Source organism: Heteronotia binoei, chromosome 21, assembly GCF_032191835.1.
Source record: "Heteronotia binoei isolate CCM8104 ecotype False Entrance Well chromosome 21, APGP_CSIRO_Hbin_v1, whole genome shotgun sequence".
In the NCBI taxonomy this organism is placed as follows: Eukaryota; Metazoa; Chordata; class Lepidosauria; order Squamata; family Gekkonidae; genus Heteronotia; species Heteronotia binoei.
The window spans coordinates 162413563-162434588 of record NC_083243.1 but is presented as its reverse complement, the minus strand read 5'-3'; the positions used below and the strand labels follow the sequence as shown (position 1 = coordinate 162434588).

At 40.6% G+C, this 21026-nt stretch overlaps 1 protein-coding gene across 2 annotated transcripts in view; it reads left to right on the top strand.

Moving 5' to 3' along the window:
- Positions 1-21026, top strand: part of KMT5B (lysine methyltransferase 5B) — a 61776-nt gene that overhangs the window by 24051 nt on the left and 16699 nt on the right. For both annotated transcript variants that reach the window (XM_060263331.1, XM_060263330.1), the window contains exons 2-4: positions 8070-8305; positions 11208-11355; positions 20786-20951. In XM_060263331.1, the coding sequence (XP_060119314.1) occupies positions 8146-8305; positions 11208-11355; positions 20786-20951 (474 nt within the window). In that variant the 5' untranslated portion in view covers positions 8070-8145. The remainder of the gene's footprint in view (positions 1-8069; positions 8306-11207; positions 11356-20785; positions 20952-21026) is intronic.

Sequence of the window (21026 nt, the reverse complement as noted above, 5' to 3'; positions counted from 1 at the left end):
ATAAGATTCACTCCTTGGCATCGGCGGATGCAGCATTTGGAAGGAAGGTTTTACAGCACATTTCATCTGCAGATGAACATGATGATGACCCACCCATCTAGGGACACAGCTCTGGAAGGTCCCATTCAGATGTCCTCTGCCTCTAAGGGAGAACAGCCCATTGGTACTTACCGTGAGGGGTCCTTCTCCTCAGAGGTCAAGAGGACATCTTGCCTCTCCCATTTCATCATCGTATCCTTTCTGCTGTATCTTTCTTCTTTCTCTTGATACTGTACATTTTGAATTCAGTATGCTATCTGTTGATCGTTACTGTTGTTATGTTTTTTCTCTGTTATGAGTTATGTTACATTGTAGATGGCAGTAAGAAGTAGTAAGGCTTTTCAGAGTCCCAAAACTGAAGGGATGAGGTTATCCCAAGGCGCTAAAAGGAAGGAGAAAAAAAGATTCCTGCCTCCCTAGAGGATCATGGAAATAACCCATTCAGATGTCCTCTTGACCTCTGAGGACCCCTCACAGTAAGTACCAATGGGCTGCTTTGCTGCAAACATTGTGTTACTGTTCTTTTAATACAAGAGTTACAGATGAAATTAATGGCCAAACATGTGTTGCCTGTTCATGAGTAAAGCTGTGGCTGGGGGTCTATCTTAAGAACAAGTGCACAGATGAGGGCAGCTAAACCCTGTTCCTGTGTTAGCGGAGGTGAACAGTGTTGCATGGAATGATAGCACTGTACTCTTGCTCCTCTTTGGTTCTCTGTATCCAGTTTTTTTCTACATAAACACTTGTACTGTGATTTTAAAAATACCAAAGTTGGATAAAAACCAGTGATTTTTCTTAAAATCGGATTTTAAAATTTAAATTGGATTTTTAAAAATAAAATGCTTTTTGAGGAAAAAACTTATCTAAAAACAGTTTTCTATTTAAGATATAGTCCAAACATTATTTATCATGGAATAAGGATTTAGTTTTTAGTTATGTATTGTGAGGTTGAATATTCATGCAGTGTTTAAAATTTTTGGTACATTATTTCCATTAATCTATTCACAATATGATGCTTTCCCAGATATTTTGGGCAGTTTTACTATCTAGAAGGTACTATCACAGATGCTTGGTTTTGCAATTCTCAAAACTGAATTTGTGACCACAGAGATAACATTCCTCTTCTTCACAACAAAAATGTAAAAAACATACAGAGTTAAGAAACCTCAGTCCTGTTGGTCCTTTGCAAATCTATACACAAAGAATCAGACCCTTAACTCTTAAGCGCTAACTTTCAAGAAATTCAATGAATATAAGATTGTTTGGGTGGAATAGGTCTTGATAAGGAGATATTAAGAGCTAAGTGTGAGGAGGGAGGGGCAAGCAGTACAAATGAAAATGAAACGTTTTGAGCAGAATACTCCAGAAATCTTGATATGTTTATGAGTGTAACTAATCTTAACAATCATTATACTAAAATGAAACCTTCATCTGGGTTGTAATTATTAAGGACAGCAAGAATTAGTCTTTATGTAGAAAACCCTGATTTAAATCAGATCTACCCTGAAATATAAACATTCCTATGATTGGTCTGAATTAAAAGCCTTTGCATTATCTCTTTTCCAAGCTGCTGCTCCATCATTGTCATCAAAAAGGGACCTCATGGTACCTTAAAGGCTAACTGCTTTAAAGAAACTTAAAACCCACTTCACCAGATACATTATTAGATCAGATCAATTATTATTACTACTCTTTCAGAATCTTTTAAAATGCTGGTTTGCACCATTATTATAGATAGTTTACATATTTTATTTGCTAGTTTTGTTTATACATAATTCTGTCTTTAGGTCTATGGACATACTACATTACATGTTATTGTTACACCAGGAATAAGTCCCGTTGTGGTGGAAAATACAACAGGCTCTAGAAGGGCTCTGGACAAGTGCCCCCCCCTTACTGGCTTCCTACCCTCTCACTGAAGTGGAGGCATTCACTCCCACCCATCTTCCCACCCATCCAAGGGGGCTGTTTTCTGTAAGGGAATTGATCTGACTTCAAGCTTTCCATCTCCTCCCCCCTCGCTGTAGTCTCGATCTAGAAAAAGTAGTCTTTCTCCACAGTGTGAACCAAAGCAACTCACATCATTTTCCTCTCCCCCTTTTGATCTGCACAATAACTCTGTATGGTAGGCTAGACTAAAAGTGGTCCAAAATCACAGTGTGGACCAAAGCAGGAGGGAAGCGACCTCAGCAGGGTATAATGACACAGAGTCCACCCTGCAAAGCAGCTGTTTTCTCCAGGGGCCTGATCTCTGCCATCTGTAGAGCAATTGTAATTCTAAATGATCTCCAGCCCTCACCTGGAAATTGCAGCAATAGTTCACCAGGAGGAAATGGTTGGTTTGGAGGATGCAGTCTGTGACATTGTACGTGTCTGAGGTCCCGCCCCTCCTCAAACCCCACCCTCTCCAGGCTCTACCCCTCTAATCTCCAGGAATTTCCCAACCTGGAGTTGGCAATCCTATCTCCTTTCCAGCAGCTGTAGCAAGTGGCCAGGCCTAGTGTGGCCAACCTCTAGGTGGAACCTGAAGATCTTCTGGTATCACAACTAAACTCCAGACAACAGATCTGTCTCCCCCTGGAGAAAATAACTGATCTTCTTTGTGATCTCTGTGCAGGCCACACACCGGGTACTGCACCTGCGCTGTGCCTCTGTTCAGGAAATTTTCAAAGCCTATACTCTTAACGGGTTTTCCCTCAGACTCAGGGAGAATGCCTCCAATGCATATGCCCAGACAGAAATCTTCTGACAGAAATCAGGGAACTGTTGAACAAAGGTGCCATCAAACCTGTACCAAAAAGGCAACACGGACTAGGTTTTTAATCAAGGTATTTTGTAGTCCCAAAACTGAATGGAGGCCAGCGCCCCATTTTGGGTCTTCAAGACTTGATATGGACAAACTGGAACAGGTCCAGAGGAGGGCGACGAAGATGGTGAGGGGTCTGGAGACCAAGTCCTATGAAGAAAGTTGAAGGAGCTGGGCATGTTTAGCCTGGAGAGGAGGCGGCTGAGAGGTGATATGATCACCATCTTCAAGTACTTGAAGGGCTGTCATCTAGAGGATGGTGTGGAATTGTTTTCTGTGGCCCCAGAAGGTAGGACCAGAACCAGTGGGTTGAAATTAAATCAAAAGGATTTCTGGCTCAACATTAGGAAGAACTTCCTGACAGTTAGAGTGATTCCTCAGTGGAACAGGCTTCCTCAGGAGGTGGTGGGCTCTCCTTCCTTGGAGGTTTTTAAACAGAGGCTAGATGGCCATCTGACAGTGATGAAGATCCTGTGAATTTAGGGAGGGCAGTATTTGTGAGTTTCCTGCATTGTGCAGGGGGTTGGACTAGATGACCCTAGAGGTCCTTCCAACTCTGTGATTCTATGATTTAAAAGATGCCTACTTCCACATCACGATGAGGCCCCAACATCGTCGGTTTCTCCATTTTGCAATAGGTCAAGATCACTACCAATATTGGGTGCTACCATTTGGCATATCTACAGCCCCTTGGGTGTTCACCAAATGTAGGGCGGTTGTGGCAGCATACCTTTGGATCAGAATCATTATAGTCTTCCCATACATAGATGACTGGCTTTTTGTGGCTCACTCTCCCAACCAACTGGAAACTGATCTCTCGATCTTTTGAACTCGTTGGGACTATGCATCAATTACAAGGAGTCTCACCTTGCCCCAGTTCAGATGCTGCAGTTTATAGGGGCGCTTTTGGACACGAGACAACGCAAAGTTTTCCTTCCAAGAGATAGAGCCTTGACTATTCAGTCCTTAGCATTCAGCTTTGTCAACGACACAACTCAGCAAGCCAGGACAGTATAGAGAATGTTAGGCCTCATGGCCTCGACCACATTTGTAGTCGCATATGCATGGCTCCATATGAGGCATCTACAGTTGTGGTTCCTCCGTGTTTTTCGTTTGGGTACAGACCCCCAGTTTCTAAGTCTGACTATTCTGTTACAAGTGCTCCAGTTAGTAAAGTAGTGGACAGATCTGGACAACTTAACTGTTGGGGTTCCCTTTTACCTAGACGCACCACACATGGCAATCTTCATAGATGCCTCGATGTGGGTATGGGGAGCCCATTGTGGCGACCTTTATATCCAAGGACTGTAAGTCAGCAGTCTCTTCACATCAACCAACTCGAACTCCTAGCAGTGTTCTACACTGCTATCTTTTGCCCCAAACCTGCAAGGCAAATTGGTTCAGGTGACCTCTGACAATCTCACAACAGTATTTTACCTAAACAAGCAGGGGGGGTACAACTTCAGCATCATTATGCCAGCTAGCTCTCGAAATCTGGGAGTGGTGCATCCCCCGCAAAATTCAACTAAGAGCAGTTCATGTCCCAAGAGTACAAAACACCCAAGCGGACTTACTGAGCAGAGAAGACTCCATGGACCACGAATGGATGCTGAACACAGATTATTTGGTGATAGTGTTCCAGAGGTTCGGAACTCCCACTCTCGATGCATTTGCAATGCATCTCAGTACGAAATGCACTCGTTACTTCAGCAGACTAGACAGCCTTCAAGGATCCTTAAGAGATGCCTTCCTACACTACATGTTTCTTCCTCTACCATTAATTCCAAGAGTGCTTCAGAAAATACAGTCAGACAGGACATGCATCTTGATTGCCCCATGGTGGCCTCGCCAACCATGGTTTCTTTTACTGATGCACCTGAGCAGGGGAATGTACATGAAATTGCCGCTGGCTCCTGACCTTCTCCCTCAGCAAGGGGCCAGATTCTCCACCACAATCCAAGCTATGGAGGATTCATTAACAAACCTCACTCCGGAGGTGACGAACATAATTCTGAACGCCTGAAAGCCCTCTACGTGCAAGAATGCCTGTAAATGGAAGCGTTTGGAGGCATATGCTTCAGCCCACGGGGTTTGCCCTATGAAAATGCCGATTGCACAAGTCCTATGCTATGCCATGGATCTTCAACAAGCGAGCCTGAGCATATCGATCAAGGTTCACCTGTCTGCCATCTTGGCTTCACATGACCCTATAGCACACTCCATGCTGTTTTCTCACCCACTGACTAAAGCATTCTTAAAGGGACTCGTCAGCTTGAACACTCCAAGTTGAACATTGTTCCCTACATGGAGTTTGTCACTGGTCCTTTCACAACTAGTGGCAAAACCCTTTGAACCTATGGCGACTTTAGCACTCCATTTGGTGACTTGGAAGACAGCATTGCTGGTGGTTTTGACTTCAGGATGCAGATCCAGTGAACTATGCGCCCTTCGGGTAGACCCACCATGCACAGTTTTTCCCTCCAAAAAGGTGCTCTTAAGGCCAGACCCAGCCTTCTTACCCAAGATTGTTTTGGTTTTCCACGTTACGCAACCAATTGTCCTACGTGTTTTTTCCCCTGGTTCTCAGGATAGGGGACAGCGGGTGTTGCATTCCCTGGATGTTAAACGAGCTCTGTCCTTTTATATCACCCTCACAAAGGACTTTAGGAAGAGCTCTAGGTTATTTGTTTTATATTCTAACCCTAAAAAAGGGTAGCCTGTAACCCCCCAGAGGCTATCTCGGTGGCTTTCATTGGCCATCACTTTATGTTATCAACCTTTGGGTAATGTTCTTCCATCCTTACCTAAGGGACACTCCACAAGAGCAGTTTCCATGTCATCGGTTTTTTGGGCAGGTGTCTCATTAGTGGACATTTGCGCAGCAGCAACATGGTCCACCCCATCCACGTTTATTTCACATTATGCCCTTGATGTTAGGGCTCGTAAGGATACTGCTTTTGGACAGGCTGTCCTGCGATCTGTATTCCAAAGTTGATGTGTTACTCTAGTTTGGTTTCCTAGATATGAGTGGTTTTAGAGTGCAAACGGTGTCTGTTATATTTTGTGTTACAATATGCTCCTTGTTCAAGTGATACTCTTGTCTGATGTCCTTTTTTCTTTAGTGGAGTAAGCTCAAGCCAGCACCTCCATCCAATATACAATAGCTTGCTAGTCATCCAGTGTGTGGCCTGCACAGAGACCACAAAGAAGACAAACAGGTTGCTTACCTGTAACTGATGATCTTTAGAGTGGTCATCTGTGCAGCCGCACACACAAACTCATCCTTCCCCACTGCTGGCTCTCCTTATTTACTCTTATCTGAGGGACTGCCTGGCATTGTAAGGAAGGAACTGAGGTGGGATGGGGTTTCCCTCAGCTCTGGACATGCTCATTGGAGGCGTTCTCCCTGAGTCTGAGGGCAAGCCCGTTAAGAGTATTGGCTTTGGAAATTTCCCGAACAGAGGCACGGCGGAGGTGCAGTACCCAGTGTGTGGCTGCACAGATGACCAATCGAAGATCATCAATTACAGGTAAGCAACCTGTTTGGAGGATGTACTCTATGGCATTATATTCAGCCGAGGCCTTTCCCCTCCCCAAACCCCGCCCTCAGACTCCACAACAAAATCTGCAGGAATTTCCTACCAACCTGGAGCTGGCAACCCTAATCAGGACTGGCCCCAAGGAGTTCTCCCTCAAAGGCCAAAAGAGGCCTAGCAAGGACCTCCTTCCCCCACCTTTTACTGACAGAAGCAAAATTGGTTGCCTAGCAACAGCTACTGCCTAGCATTTTCACCAGTGGCCCAATCTTTTTCTGGCCTGGGGCTGGCAGTGGGTGGGGGAGAGGAGCAAACCTAGCCAATGGCATGCAAGTTATCTTGACTGGCAGTTCATGGGCCAATGGCTGATGTGCTACACACAACAGCCAATGGAAGAGCTGGAAAATCTGGGACATTAGGCTTTTATATATACTAGGAATAAGACGCGTCGAAGAGAAAAATACAACGGGCTTTAGAAAAAGGCTCTGGGCAAGTGCCTTCCCACCCTTGCTGTCTTCCCACTCACCCAAATGAAGGCATTAATCTCCGAATCTCAGGGGGAGCTGATCTCTGCCATCTGGAGAGCAGTTGTAATTCTGAGTTGTCTTTAGCCATCACTTGGAAATTGGCAACCGTGGTTCCCAAGGAGGAAATGTCTGGGTGGAAAGGTGCATAGTACCTGTCTGAGGTTCCACCCCTCCTCAAACCCCACCTTCTCCAGACCCCACCCTTTAAAGAAGCAGCTTGGCTGGCTAGCAACAGCCACTCAGGCGGCAGAATGGAGCAAAGTCAATAAATGAGTTCTCCCTTAAAGGCCAAAATAGGACTTGAAAGGGCCTCCCCCATTGAGAGATCCAAACTTGGTTGCTTTTTTACTGAGAGAAGCAAAGTTAGTTGCCTAGCAGCAGTCACTGCCTAGCAGTTTCCCCCGAGGGCCAATTCTCATCTGTCCTGGGGCCAGCAGTGGGTGGGGGAGAGCAGAGTTAGCCAGTGCAATGCAAGAGCAGTTGATTGGTGGTTTGATGGGCCAAAGATTGATGCACCACAATCCCAACCAATGAGGGAGCTTGGATTTGCCAAGATGAAACAGCTTTTATATGTTTAGAATATATAAGAAGATATATGGATATCTTCATTATCACCATCATCATTATTAGTATGCTAAATTGTCATTGAGGAAGAGAGTTAAAATTTAGATAATGTGCTTCAAAGAGGATGAAGACTAATGGTGTGTAGTTGTGGACTGTTGGGTTACAAATGTTGGAAACAGCTCGTGAAAATTGAGAAGCCTGTGCATTTGTTCCAGCCATACACTTTTCTACCACTTTGGGACAAGTATTATAAGAGAATGGAGACTGCACAGCTGACCAAAATACATGGAGCAAAAAAGATAACATGATCTCAACAGAAGATGGCATACTTGAGCACTTTTGCCTCCTACATCTAATTCTATTAAACTTTGTGTGAAACTTCCCTTAAGTTGCCTGCTATGTACATTTCAGGTAAAAATCTTTGTTTTAATGAAGAAAGTTTTTTTTAAGTGAAGGAACAAAAGTATAATGTAAAATATTTACATGTATTTAAACTGTTTTTTGTTAACTTACCTTCTCGTTTTTCCAGAGCATTTGTTTTTACTACTTTTGAGAACTAAACTATTTCCTTTTCTTTGTGCATTTTATTTCTGCCAGGAAGCTGAACTGCAATTGACTTCTTAAAGCCTTTGGAAGAAGGACTAAATGCAACGGGGGCAGATTGCCTGTGGGAATGAAGTGGTTGGGAGAATCCAAGAACATGGTGGTGAATGGCCGGAGAAATGGAAACAGGTTATCTAATGATCATCATCAGAACCAGTCCAAATTACAAAATCCTGGAAAGGAAAATCCAAAGACTGGCAAAAATGGAGTTGAGAGACGATCAAGCAGATGTATGTATATGTTAATGTGATAGGAACTGTTTCATTTAATGGTTTGTCAGGTTTGTCAAACTGATTTTCTTATGGAACTTTCTGTGTGCTTTTTATATTACATGATGGTTGTATTTGCTGAGTATATTTGTGTAAATATTTACATTGTTTCTAATTAAGTTTACTTCATGACAGATCAATGTAGTAAAATAATTTATTCTTATATCTCAAATAAACCTGAGTCCGAATTAAAGCTTAAACGTGAGCTGTTTACTGTTCTTCTCTACGAATCGTGAGAAATTGTGTCTAATGTTTAATATGCAGTTGTAGTCAATTTGAGCCCCTAAAAATAAGTGGCTATTGCCGTAAAAGTCAGTGTGAAGCTTACCTTTGATTCAGTGGTATGTGGATTATAGACCTGTTATTCACTGAAGAAGTTGTAAGGCTCTCATGCTTATTAAGTATTTTTTATTTGAACTGTGATCAGATATCAATAAAATGATAAAATACAGATTTTTTAAAAATCAGATTTTTAAAAAGCTGCAGTTTGAATTGATGGTGCCATTTGTTGGTCTGAACATGTATATAAATATACAAGGTACTCTGTTAGTTGCAAGATCATGTAACATAGAAGCATGGTAATGGTATCTCTTTCTTTTGTGTCAGGGAGCCAAATGAAAGGAATTGTCTATTTTCAGATATGAGAATACAAAGAATGAAGAGATGATCTTCTTTACATTGGCAGGAAAAAAAGTTCTCTTTTTTGCAATTTAGATTTAAAGAAGAAATGTTTGTATTGTATGTGCCATTACAGATTTGAGCCACAAGCAGAATTTATCTTCTGAAATTCTCTTACTGAACTTTTTCAAGGCAGTAGTATAAATAATCCTTTGGAAGATGGGCACCTGTGTGTGTCTTTATATTCCCATCCTCCCTTCCATAGTTTATAGACTGTTTTCGTTTTCAGTTTTCAAGCCTGGCAGTTCTGAGTTTGCATGGGGAGAGAGGGAGCCTCCTTCCTTTCCATATAAATGTGCTCTGTCTCCTTTCCAGTTCCAGACCTGCTCTGAGGCTAGAAGGGAGTTTGTGTGTAACACTTTTAATATGACATTGGCCTTGGGCAAGAAAATTGTATGTGTGAATAGTCTATTTGCATGATCTTTCTGTTTGCGACACAGGAGCACCAATCTTCCATGTATTTGCAACTCCCTTATAGTATTTGTACAAAATGTTTTCCATCAGGCATTGAAGTATCATTGAAATGAAAAGGGAAGTGTTTTTTTTTTAAGGGAAAGAGTGAGCAGTAGTTCATTCACTTTAGAAGAGAATGAGATACACAAAGTGACTCTATCAGACCAAGGAAGATTTTCTGGGAAGCAGGTTTTGTGTATCACATATAAACAACCGGATGAATGGTAATTGCAGAGTATGCTTGGGTAAATTTTATCTCAGACGCTTTAATGGTGTCTGCTGAATGTTCATTAACAATATAAAGCTAGATTAGCTGTCCAGTTGTATTATGGAACTTCTGTGCCTCTTCTCTTTGGTTTAGGAGCTTACAGTCCCCTACATGAGCCACAATCACTGGCTTGTGTCTTCTTCCCTTCTTACCTTTTTCAGATACCTGTTTTTAAAAAATCGAAACCCCAAATAATGCATGTAACTATCTTTATAATAGTTTTGAGCAAAAAAGGAGAATTCATAACGCTACTACTCTTGGAGTTTTGAAGACCAAGAGAACACTGTAAACTTCAAAACATACATAGCAAGACAAATATAATAAAATGAAGTATGACATATCTCTTTGTAAGGTGTAACTTTCACTGAGAAAAAACAAATCATCAGCCCATATGGTCATAAGAAAATAAATCATAACAGGATGGATCCAAGTTTTTCTCAAAATGGTCACTGTGCTGCCACTTTGCAAATATTTCACTTGTAGAACTGTGAAATACTAAACTAGTGTCAACAGCTGTCTGATTGATTCTTAATGATGGTTATAATTCAATTGAAATTCCTCTGTGCTAACCCAGTGGCTTGGATCCAGACAAGTGTTTCTCTGGATGTCAGGATTTCTGCCCATGGAGTTCCATTTTTCCATCATTCCCCTCTTGTGGTAACCCAAACTGGATCCCAAAATCCTGTATGGGGTTTCTGGTCCCTGATGAACAGGATTTCAGGGGATATTGCGTGCTGCCACAGGACGGGAGAGGCAGGAAAATCACACACTATGGGTGGAAATCCTTACGCCTGTGGAAGTGCTAGTCTGTATGTAGGCCAATCGGAGCTAAAGTTCAGTTACAGGAGCAGGGAACAATCATTAGGCATTCCGAACAGCTGCACAGCAGACCATTCTGTTCATCACACAGGGTTGGATCTCTACCCAAATAAGGCAAGCCCCTGAGGTGCTAGCAGCACCACTATGGCTGTTGGTGTGGGAGAAGTCAACAGATTCAGCTTGTGTTCCTCATAGCCTCCTGGACCGGTGTGACCACTAGGTGGTCCTGAGCCACTAGAGCTCAGCTTGCTCTCAGTGCATCTGGCCATGTACAACTCTCACCTGTCCCCCCCCCTTTTTTTTTCTTTTTTGCTGATACATCCTCATCCTCACATAGATCTTGTAGAGAAGGGGGGATTGGCACTTGGAGAAAATGGTTACTTTAAACCTTAATTCCTTACAGTGAAAATGATGTGTAAATCAAAAAGTGGGAGCTGCTTTTCGACTAAACAAAACATGTGCTCTAATAGCTGAGACCCCCGTTTTTTCTTCTTTTTACTGGCATATATACACAACAAATTGTTAGGCGTCTTAAGTTCCCACTCCTGTTGTTTTCTCTCATGGAAGTACCTCGTAGAAGGGGAAAGTCCTTGAGATTCAATAGTCTGTTTTAGCTAATACTGAAATTTCTTTTGATTTATGCAGGTAGTGGTGGTTCGGGATTTGAAGGCCAAAGTCGCTACGTGCCTTCCTCTGGAATGTCTGCCAAGGAGCTGTGTGAGAACGATGACCTAGCAACTAGTTTGGTTCTTGATCCATATTTAGGGTTTCAGACACATAAAATGAACACTAGGTAACTCACTTTAATTTATTTACCCAGAAAAGATAAAGAATAATTGTAGAGTTGGCAACTCCCAAATGACGAAGTTGTTGGTTGTCTTTCAAATACAACACAGAATTGGGATGCTTCCTTGAGCCATCTATGCTTAGCCAAACAGAATGTGATGATTTTAATTCAGATCCCTTTAACCATCATTGCCATGTTCCAAATAAGATTTTGGGTTATACAATACACAAATGCTGTGCTTCCAAAATTTTGAACTTATCAGATCACTACAAGAATTCATACATTGTACTATATGTGTGTTGATGTGGTTTCTTTAATAATATTAAAAATCATTCTTTGGTCTCTGTAATGGATGATCATTGCATCATCATCCAGGCTGCCTTCTGTTTAGACAATTTGCTCAAACTAATATGTAATTATTGATTGTGGGAGCTCTCCTTTAGAAATAATAGTTTCGTGAAGAATCCTGTTAGAATTTTTCATGGTCTTCTAGTAGTTTCTAATTCCTTGAACCACAATATATATTTTAGGTAGGTATATATTGTTTCCACATACTACCTTAGTACCTGGCATAGTGGTTATTTCTAGGGAAAATATTTAACATGCTAACAGCTAGCCTTTAAAGTATTTTGCTGGCTCCTGTCCTTTAATTTTGAGATATATTCAAAAAGAGTTCTGGAAGAAATGTGAGAACTTTGTTTTTATATAGTTGTCTTAAATCAGTTTTACTTAATATGGGCTTTATGTTTAGATTAAAATCTTTTTGCGTGTCAGATTGTAGGACTGTTGACTATCTGAAATCAATACTCAAAATGTTTAAACATCTATGAGACTAACATCTTTTTTAAAAAAATAACTTGTTCTTCTGCATCATAATATAGTGGAGGAAACTATATAATTCATAAAATTTTGGCTGTCTAAAATACCAGTGAATCTATTTAAAGACGCTGCTCCACAAAACATGGTCTAATACAATATAGTTTGAATAATGCAAATAGTTGTTATTCCCCTCATCAGTATGAAAATACAGAGAAATTCTGAGGATGAATTTCATATCTGTAGCTAATGGTTTAGAAGTTAGCCCCCCCCCCGAAGTAAGCCCCTTTCATCATTTACATGTTCATATTCTGTCATAATCAGTGATTTTGTCCAGTGCCTTGTCCATCCACTGTATTGGTGATCACTTTGAAGAATCAGTTATCGTGTGTATTTGAAGGTATACAAGCAAAATAGTCATAAGAAGCTATGTCTGAACATTACAGAAAAGGCCTGGTATGTTGTTCTTTAATGGATGGTTAAATAGTTGTGGGAAATCATAATACACTGAGTGAATTTGTAAATGACTCTTTTCAGTGGAGGATTTTTTCTTTTCTTTTGACTGGCTCCATTGCTATCCTTTGTTTTACGGCTTTGGGTAGCATGTTAACAAATAAGAATTTTGTCAGAGTAGGAAACAATTATCAATTCTAGCAGTTGGAAATAATGAAAGTACCTGAAGTGTTTCTGTCTCATTCCTGGGACACAAGGAGTGGAAATAGTATGGTTTGTGATATACACAATTTGAAGATGATTGAAAATGTTTCAGCTGTTTTGTTTTTCAGTGCTTCTCACAGTTTGGGGTGTTCAAAGAAAACAGGTCTCTGACTTCTTTTAATAATTTTTTTTGCTCCTAATAAAGTTATTATTATAAGCAAAATAATTGTCTCTCTGCTTGTACCTGAAAGGTCCTCTATTTCTTGAAACATCTGATAAGTTCTTTGAACCAGTCTCCTGGAGTGACTGCTTAAGCTGATTGTATGATTTTTAAAAAAAATAGCATGTTACTTTTTAAACAGGCCATTTGGGGACTCTTGAATAGATTACCTGTACAAAATATGCAGGACAGAAGACATTTCATTCTGGTGCCTAAAAAAATTGTATATATAACTGTTCTTGAAAATTCTACAGGAGCACAAAGCCCGGAAAAGTACCATTTCATTTTCATAGGTTCCAGACTTTACCTACATAAAGTTGGATCTGGACTAAATTTTCCATCAGCTGAATACATTTTCCTGCCTTTGCCCTCACTAGTGGATATGGGACCCTGAGGAATGACATGGTGATGTCTACAATGAGAGGGACATCCACGAACATGGCCCATTTAGTCTGGATCCTATAATTCTTTTCTGTGTTACAGGCCTTGAGCTGTTTTCCTGTTTTATGAATGATATTTCCTTGTCAGCATTTCCTTTTTAAAATTATTTTAGTCATTAAGAAAACTTCCTTAGAGCCAGCACTTTTACAGTTGTTTCAGACATGGAATACTTATTTATATATAATTTGAAAAGGAGCAGTTAGGTTGATGAAATACCAGCATTTGCCATCAATATAGGTAAGAATATTTAAGATGTATTAATCCAGCAGATAAAGCATTTTTGCTACTTCGTGACGAGCTGGTGAATCCTATTTTGGAAATAAGATTGACATTATTAGAATATGTAATACTGTCTGCTGAATCAGTTTCTTTTAAAATGATATTTTATACATAACCTTGCTTACCCCAAAAGGTTGGAAGTTCCCTGAAACTGCACATACTATGTAAAGGATAATACAAATGTGTGTGTTTAGAAACATAGTCCGAAGACAGACACACTGTAGTTAAAACGCTGTATTTAAAACCTTTAAAACACTTGCTTGGATTAATGTCTATCCAACCAAAACACTAGTAAAAATGTCTGACTTCTGGTACGGAAAGTGAACTAATACTACAGTGGGAACAGCTGCCTACAACAAGCACTGACAAGGCTTGCATATTCTTGGATATGTTGTCCAAGGTGCCCATTAAGAGGATTGTCCTAGGATAAACTGCTTGAGCAAGTACTTTTTCTCTATTAAGTTAAAAACGTGTGTGAGTTTCATGCAAATTTGCTTCATAAAGTGCCACATGCATGAAGAACAGCATGAGGAATCTCTAGGTTTTTGTTGGTAGACCTGTATTTCTGAGTTGGATTATTTGCCATACTCTCACGAGAACTTGCTCCTTAAAATTTCAGTTATCAAGAAAGAGGCTTCCTTGTTTCCAAGTAGAGATTTCCCCTTAGTTATTTCAGAAGATTCAGAGTTGTGAAATAAGGTAATTATTGAATGCAAATTGTCCTACATGAGCATTTTACTGAAAGCATTCTTCTTGATCATGCTTAGAAAAAGATCTGTTTTTCAGCCTGTCATGAGTTAGATGTTATCACCAGACTAGCAGTTTTGAACATTTTATGTCCCGTGTTTGTCTGTTTGAGTAACTCTGTTAAGGTTTTGCTCATTTCAGACCTCCAAAGGAAAAAATGCATTCCTTCACAGCTGATAACTATACTTGTCAAATCTTTAACATCTATGCATTTGAATTCTACTGCCTTACATAAGCATACATGTTTTCTACACTAGATGCAGTGTCAGTTCTCAAGCAAAATATATTTTAACTTCTATACATGCAGGGTTCTCTAACATTGATTACTACTTTGAGACTGATTTGGGACTTTATCACTCAGTTGGCAATTAGATTCCATGTGACTTCAACACAGCTTTAACCCTACTAGAAGCTTTAGGTAGAAGGGATGAAAAGGATGTTTAGTCAGACTCTCTGCCACAAGGCATAATGAATCATTCATCATGCCTTCCACAGACCAGTCTAAACCAGAACAAAGTATGCCACAATCACAGAGGTGGCACTTTGCAGAATGGTGCCTATGCAGCAATGAGTTCCCAGTGATTCAAGTAGGTGAGCCATATGCAGGAAAAGGTGCATGCACATACTACTTGAAGACTGATTGGTAGCTAATCTCAGTAGAGGAAATATTGGTGCTTAATCACGACAATTGAAATGCTGGTTTGGTGGTACATGGTGGAAAGGGGTACCATTCGTCAAGAATCAGGTCTTTACAAACAGATTGTCTGAAGGGAGCCCAAAATAGAACAGAAATAAGGAAATATGTAATTGAATCTACAGCATAGAATGGCCTTATTAATTATTGAATACTTGCCCATCTTTCAGATTTTTGCCCGGATATTATTAACAGGAGCATTTTAAGGAAAAGTCTAATTCTTTAAAGTTTCTTTTCTGTGACATTTTCTTGTGTCTTGTAGTCAGTCGACCATGGGATTAGGCCATAGAAGTCATTTTTTAGCATACAGCCCTTAGATACAAAATATGGGCACATAGAATTTAGCGGTGGTTAATGCCTCTTAAAAGAGCCCCTTGGTGCAAAGTGTTAAAGCTGCAGTACTGCAGTCCTAAGCTCTGCTCACAACTTGAGTTCGATTGCTGGCGGAAGCTGGGTTTTCAGGTAGCCGGATCGAGGTTGACTGAGCCTTCCTTCCGAGTTCGGTAAAATGAGTAGCCAGCTTGCTGGGGGGAAAGTGTAGATAACCGGGGAAGGCAATGGCAAACCACCCTGTAAAAAGTCTGCTGTGAAAGCAATGTCACCCCAGAGTCGGAACCGACTGGTGCTTCCACACGGGACCTTTCCTTTCCCAATGCCTCTTAATTTTTTTCACCACAGCCAAGATGATAAAATGTACATGTCCTTTTAAAAACAGTCTTGTAACTTTTAATCATATCAAAAAATGTACTTTGAAGAGAAATGTGCAATAAGTGGCATCAGATCTCATAGCTAAAGTAAATAAATATTGTTTGTGGATCAGACAAGTTGAATGTTGTTCCCATTTTAATGTGTTACAGTTTATATCCTAAGATAAAAAATAATCTGTATCTGTTTTTGATATTCTCTATTCAAAATTCTGCTAGGTAATGTTTACTATATGTAACAACTTGATAAGAACACATTTATGTCAGTACTTAGAAACAAAAGTTGATTACTGACATAAATGTGTTCTTATCAAGTTGCCCCATGGCACAGAGTGGTAAAGCTGCAGTACTGCAGTTGAAGCCCTCTGCTCACGACCTGAGTTCGATCCCAGCAGAAGCTGGTTTCAGGTAGCTGGCTCCAGGTTGACTCAGCCGTCCATCCTTCCGAGGTCAGTAAAATGAGTAGCCAGCTTGCTGGGGGGAAAGTGTAGATGACCGGGGAAGGCAATGGCAAACCACTCTGTAAAAAGTATGCCGTGAAAATGTTGTGAAAGCAACGGCACCCCGGAATGGGAAACAACTGGTGCTTGCACAGGGGACTACCTTTACTTTTTTTAGAAACAAAAGAAAAAATATTGATCTGTATCCAACCACCCAGTTATGAGAACTTAAAGAGATCTTAACTTTTCAAAAGAGGGTGGTGATTTCTACCAATTACTCTTCCCCATTGCAGCCCACTGACTCCTGAAAATGTTCCTGGAGATCATCAGCACCTCAGTGATAGTGTGGTGGTTGGACATGGGCCTCTTGTTCTAAATTAATTGAGTTGCATCCACTGTTTCTGTCCCACTAATGAAGGAACCTTCATCCAATACAAGGACAGTTCTGCTACTACTTTTATGTTGGTGGAGCATACTCTTCCAGCTGGTAGAATGCTCTTTGCATATACACTATTAGTGGAATGGAAGCACTGGATCCAGTCCGGAGTGATTATATTAGAGAAGATTAGTAAAGAATATTTAGAATCATGAATAATTTTGCAGGCTGATGAGTAGGTATAATTTTTGGGTAAGTTTCAAGTGTTTTACTAAGGAGAATTTCGTTCCCATTATATTTGTCTTTACATTTGGATAGTCAATGCTGAGCTTCAGTGAATACTTTTCAGAAAGTCTTCCCAACTTCAGCCTTTGGTGGTTAGGAATTCCAGGCTACTCAGATGTTGACTGCCTTACTGTTCCAGACAAAAGTGAGGCAGTGCTTCACTGAAACATTAAAATAAAAAATTGCAAGGTGTTCTTCATATACTTGGCTTCTGTTTGCTTAAACCTAGTGAAGTGCTTTGCTTCTGCAGTTGTTTCAGGTTGCTGTTCTAGAAAGCTGCTTTCCCAATTGTGATAAGGCTAATGATCACCGGCTTGATTTTTAAATCATGTCCAGTTTCTAATAACTGTAATTCCTGTAATTTCTCTTTTTGAAAATTTAGGAAATCTATATCCTGCCCTTGCATGTAGCTCCTAGAGGTCTCCTATCCCAAGGACTGAGCCCGCCCTGAGCCCGCCTCAGTGGGGTAGGGCGGGATATAAAATAAATAAATAAATAAACAAATCAATATCTGCTTGGCTTTAAGCAAGGCTGCAGCCTCACATATCACCAGCTATACACAGAGCTCAATTAAAAACTTCTTTAACCTTCTGTGCTACCCTCATTTTATATTTTGAAGAGTGCAGTCATCCTCCCCTTTCCTCTTTTTTTGTTCAGCGAAAGAGGTCATATTCCAGAGGAATGCTATTCTCTTGTAGCAAAAGCGAGTACACATTTTGTGACATCTTAAAAAACTAATACATTTTATTCCAGCATAAGCTTTGATGGACTAGAGGCTGCTTTATTAGATAGAGTGGACTGGAGTCCATAAAAACGTGTTAGGATAAGATTTGTTAGCCTAAATGGGCTAAACTCTCTAATTTGTGCTGGGAAAATAAATTCCCTGTTCTGTAAGTATTGGAATGACTACAGGATAAACAGCCTTCTTTGGTTACCCTTTGTATATATTTTGATTTTTTTCCCTCTCTTCATGCTATGGTTTTCTCTTTTAATATACCCAGCAACTGTGTTCACCTGCATCTTTATCATATTGGTCACTTGTGATCAGTGGGTACCACACCTAAATCTGCATTTCCCAATTCTGTTAAGTTTCTACTGATTTCAACATCTTATTCCTACTTTTTTTTTTTTAGTGTATCTTGTATGACTAGTACCTGAGGGGTTTATTTAGTTTTTTCTTTCCTGTTTTAATGGTTGTCTTTTCTCAAAATGATTTTTTTAGTCTTCTCTGAGAAGAGATCCCTTTTCTAAACTAAGAACAGGACTTTTAGGATTCTTTTTTGAACAAATAACAAGCCTTAGAAATGCTAGATTTTAGTCCAGCCGCACCTTGGAGACCAAGAAGATTTGAGTTGGAATGGAGATCTCTTAGTCCCAGTCAGAAGGTGGGAGTAGTTAAGAAGGAAATCAGGATGTAAGGTAGAATGTGCATAGTAATGAGCTTGATTAGAGCAAAGGGGAAATGTTTGGCGGCAGAAACATCCCCAGGCAGTTCTCCTCCCTTTAAAGCATGTTGATTACTATGTGCATTGTATCTCTGAATCCAGGTTCCTTCTTTTCAACACTCACTCCCATCGTCTGACTTTGGATATAAGAACTCAGCTCTTCACTGAGATCTGATGAAGGGAGCTTTGACTCTCAAAAAACCTTGTTGGTCCCTAAGGTGCTATTGGACTCAGATCTAGCTGTTCTACTGCAGACCAACATGGCTGCCATCGGAAACAAGCCTTAGAAATGTAACCCTGTGTTTGGAACTTTCATCTGAAACACCAAATCAGTTGCACAACATCTTGCTTTCCTAAGCTGCTGTCAATGCAAAAGCAAGAAGAGTATCTGCTTACCTCTATCTGTTGTTGCTATGCTGCTTTTGAATGCCGTTTAACTGTTGCAAGATTGTTGGGTGAGGGACACACATGCAGTTTTACAAAAATCTGTTTCCATTTACTTATATAATGTAATGTGGAAAGAGGCACCTAGTTCCCAGGCCTATTCTAGTTGGTAATGCTTTTAAATGCATGCACTTAATTTTACATGCTCCGATTTTGAGGAGCAAGTATTTTGAGGGTCAAGTATGATTTTTCACTGCTTTTGTGCTGCAGTCCTGATGAAGGAGCCTACCTTCCTCTCTCGCTAGTCAAAATGACTGGTGAAAACCAATGCAGCTTGCATAGCTGACTTCTTACGATAAGTTCAGAGAAAGGTAGGCATTCCAATGAGATATTTTCCACACTCCCAGTTGGTAACAGCCCCTGGATAAGCTAGTGAGAATGTATCATTGCATGTAAAAACTGTCCTAGCTATGACTCAGCATGGGTTCTGTAAGGGAAGATCTTGCCTCACTAACCTGCTACAGTTCTTTGAGGGGGTGAACAAGCATGTGGACAAAGGGGACCCAAAAGATGTTGTTTACCTTGACTTACAGAAAGCTTTTGATAAAGTTCCTTATCAAAGGCTCCTTAGTAAGCTCGAGAGTCATGGAGTAAAAGGAGAGGTCCTCTTGTGGATAAAAAACTGGCTAATTAATAGGAAGCAGAGAGTGAGTATAAATGGGCAGTCTTCGCAGTGGAAGACGGTAAGCAGTGGGGTGCCGCAGGGCTCAGTACTGGGTCCCATGCTCTTTAACTTGTTCATTAATGATCTGGAGTTGGGAGTAAGCAGTGAAGTGGCCAACTTTGCAGATGACACTAAATTGTTCAGGGTAGTGAGAACCAGAGAGGATTGTGAGGCACTCCAAAGGGATCTGTTGAGGCTGGGTGAGTGGGTGTCAATGTGGCAGATGAGGTTCAATGTGGCCAAGTGCAAAGTAATGCACATTGGGGCCAAGAATCCCAGCTACAAATACAAGTTGATGAGTTGTGAACTGGCAGAGACTGACCAAGAGAGAGATCTTGGGGTCGTGGTAAATAACTCACTGAAAATGTCAAGACAGTGTGCGATTGCAATAGAAAAGGCCAACACCATGCTGGGAATTATTAGGAAGGGAATTGAAAACATATCAACCAGTATCATAATGCCCCTGTATAAATCAATGGTGCGGTCTCATTTGGTGTACTGTGTGCAATTCTGGTCACCGCACCTCAAAAAGGATATTATAGCATTGGAAAAAGTCCTGAAAAGGGCAACTAGATTTATTAAAGGTTTGGAACACTTTCCCTATGAAGAAAGGTTAAAACGCTTGGGGCTCTTTAGCTTGGAGAAACGTCGACTGCGGGGTGACATGATAGAGGTTTACAAGATAATGCATGGGATTAAGAAAGTAGAGAAAGAAGTCCTTTTCTCCCTTTCTCACAATACAAGAACTCGTGGACATTCAATGAAATTGCTGAGCAGTCAGGTTAGAATGGATAAAAGGAAGTACTTCTTCACCCAAAGGGTGATTAACATGTGGAATTCACTGCCACAGGAGGTGGTGGCGATTACAAGCATAGCCAGCTTCAAGAGGGGGTTAGATAGAAATATGGAGCAGAGGCCCATCAGTGGCTATTAGCCACTGTGTATGTGTATATATATATTTTGGCCACTGTGTGATAGAGTGTTGGACTGGATGGGCCATTGGCCTGATCCAATATGGCTTCTCTTATGTTCTTATGTAAGTAAGCATTCTTAATAGCTGTACTCATATTCATTTCCTTTAGTACTCAGAGTTGCGCAGAACCTACAGACAGCAGTGTCTTATTTCTGTCCTAGTGATTCGGTTACTGTAGGCATACAAAGTGAGTAAATTTTAAAAAGCATGTTTGACTGGATGGACTTCCTGTATTTATTTATTTTTTTTAGGTTTCGACCAATAAAAGGAAGGCAGGAGGAACTGAAGGAGGTAATTGAACGTTTTAAAAAAGATGAGCACTTGGATAAAGCCTTCAAGTCCTTGACGTCAGGTGACTGGGCCCGGCACTATTTTCTTAACAAGAACAAAATGCAGGAAAGGTTGTTCAAGGAACATGTAGGTTTGTTTATACGTAATTATAGTTTGGATTATCTCTGTATGTGTGATTTTGCAGGCTTTTGTGAAAGTTAG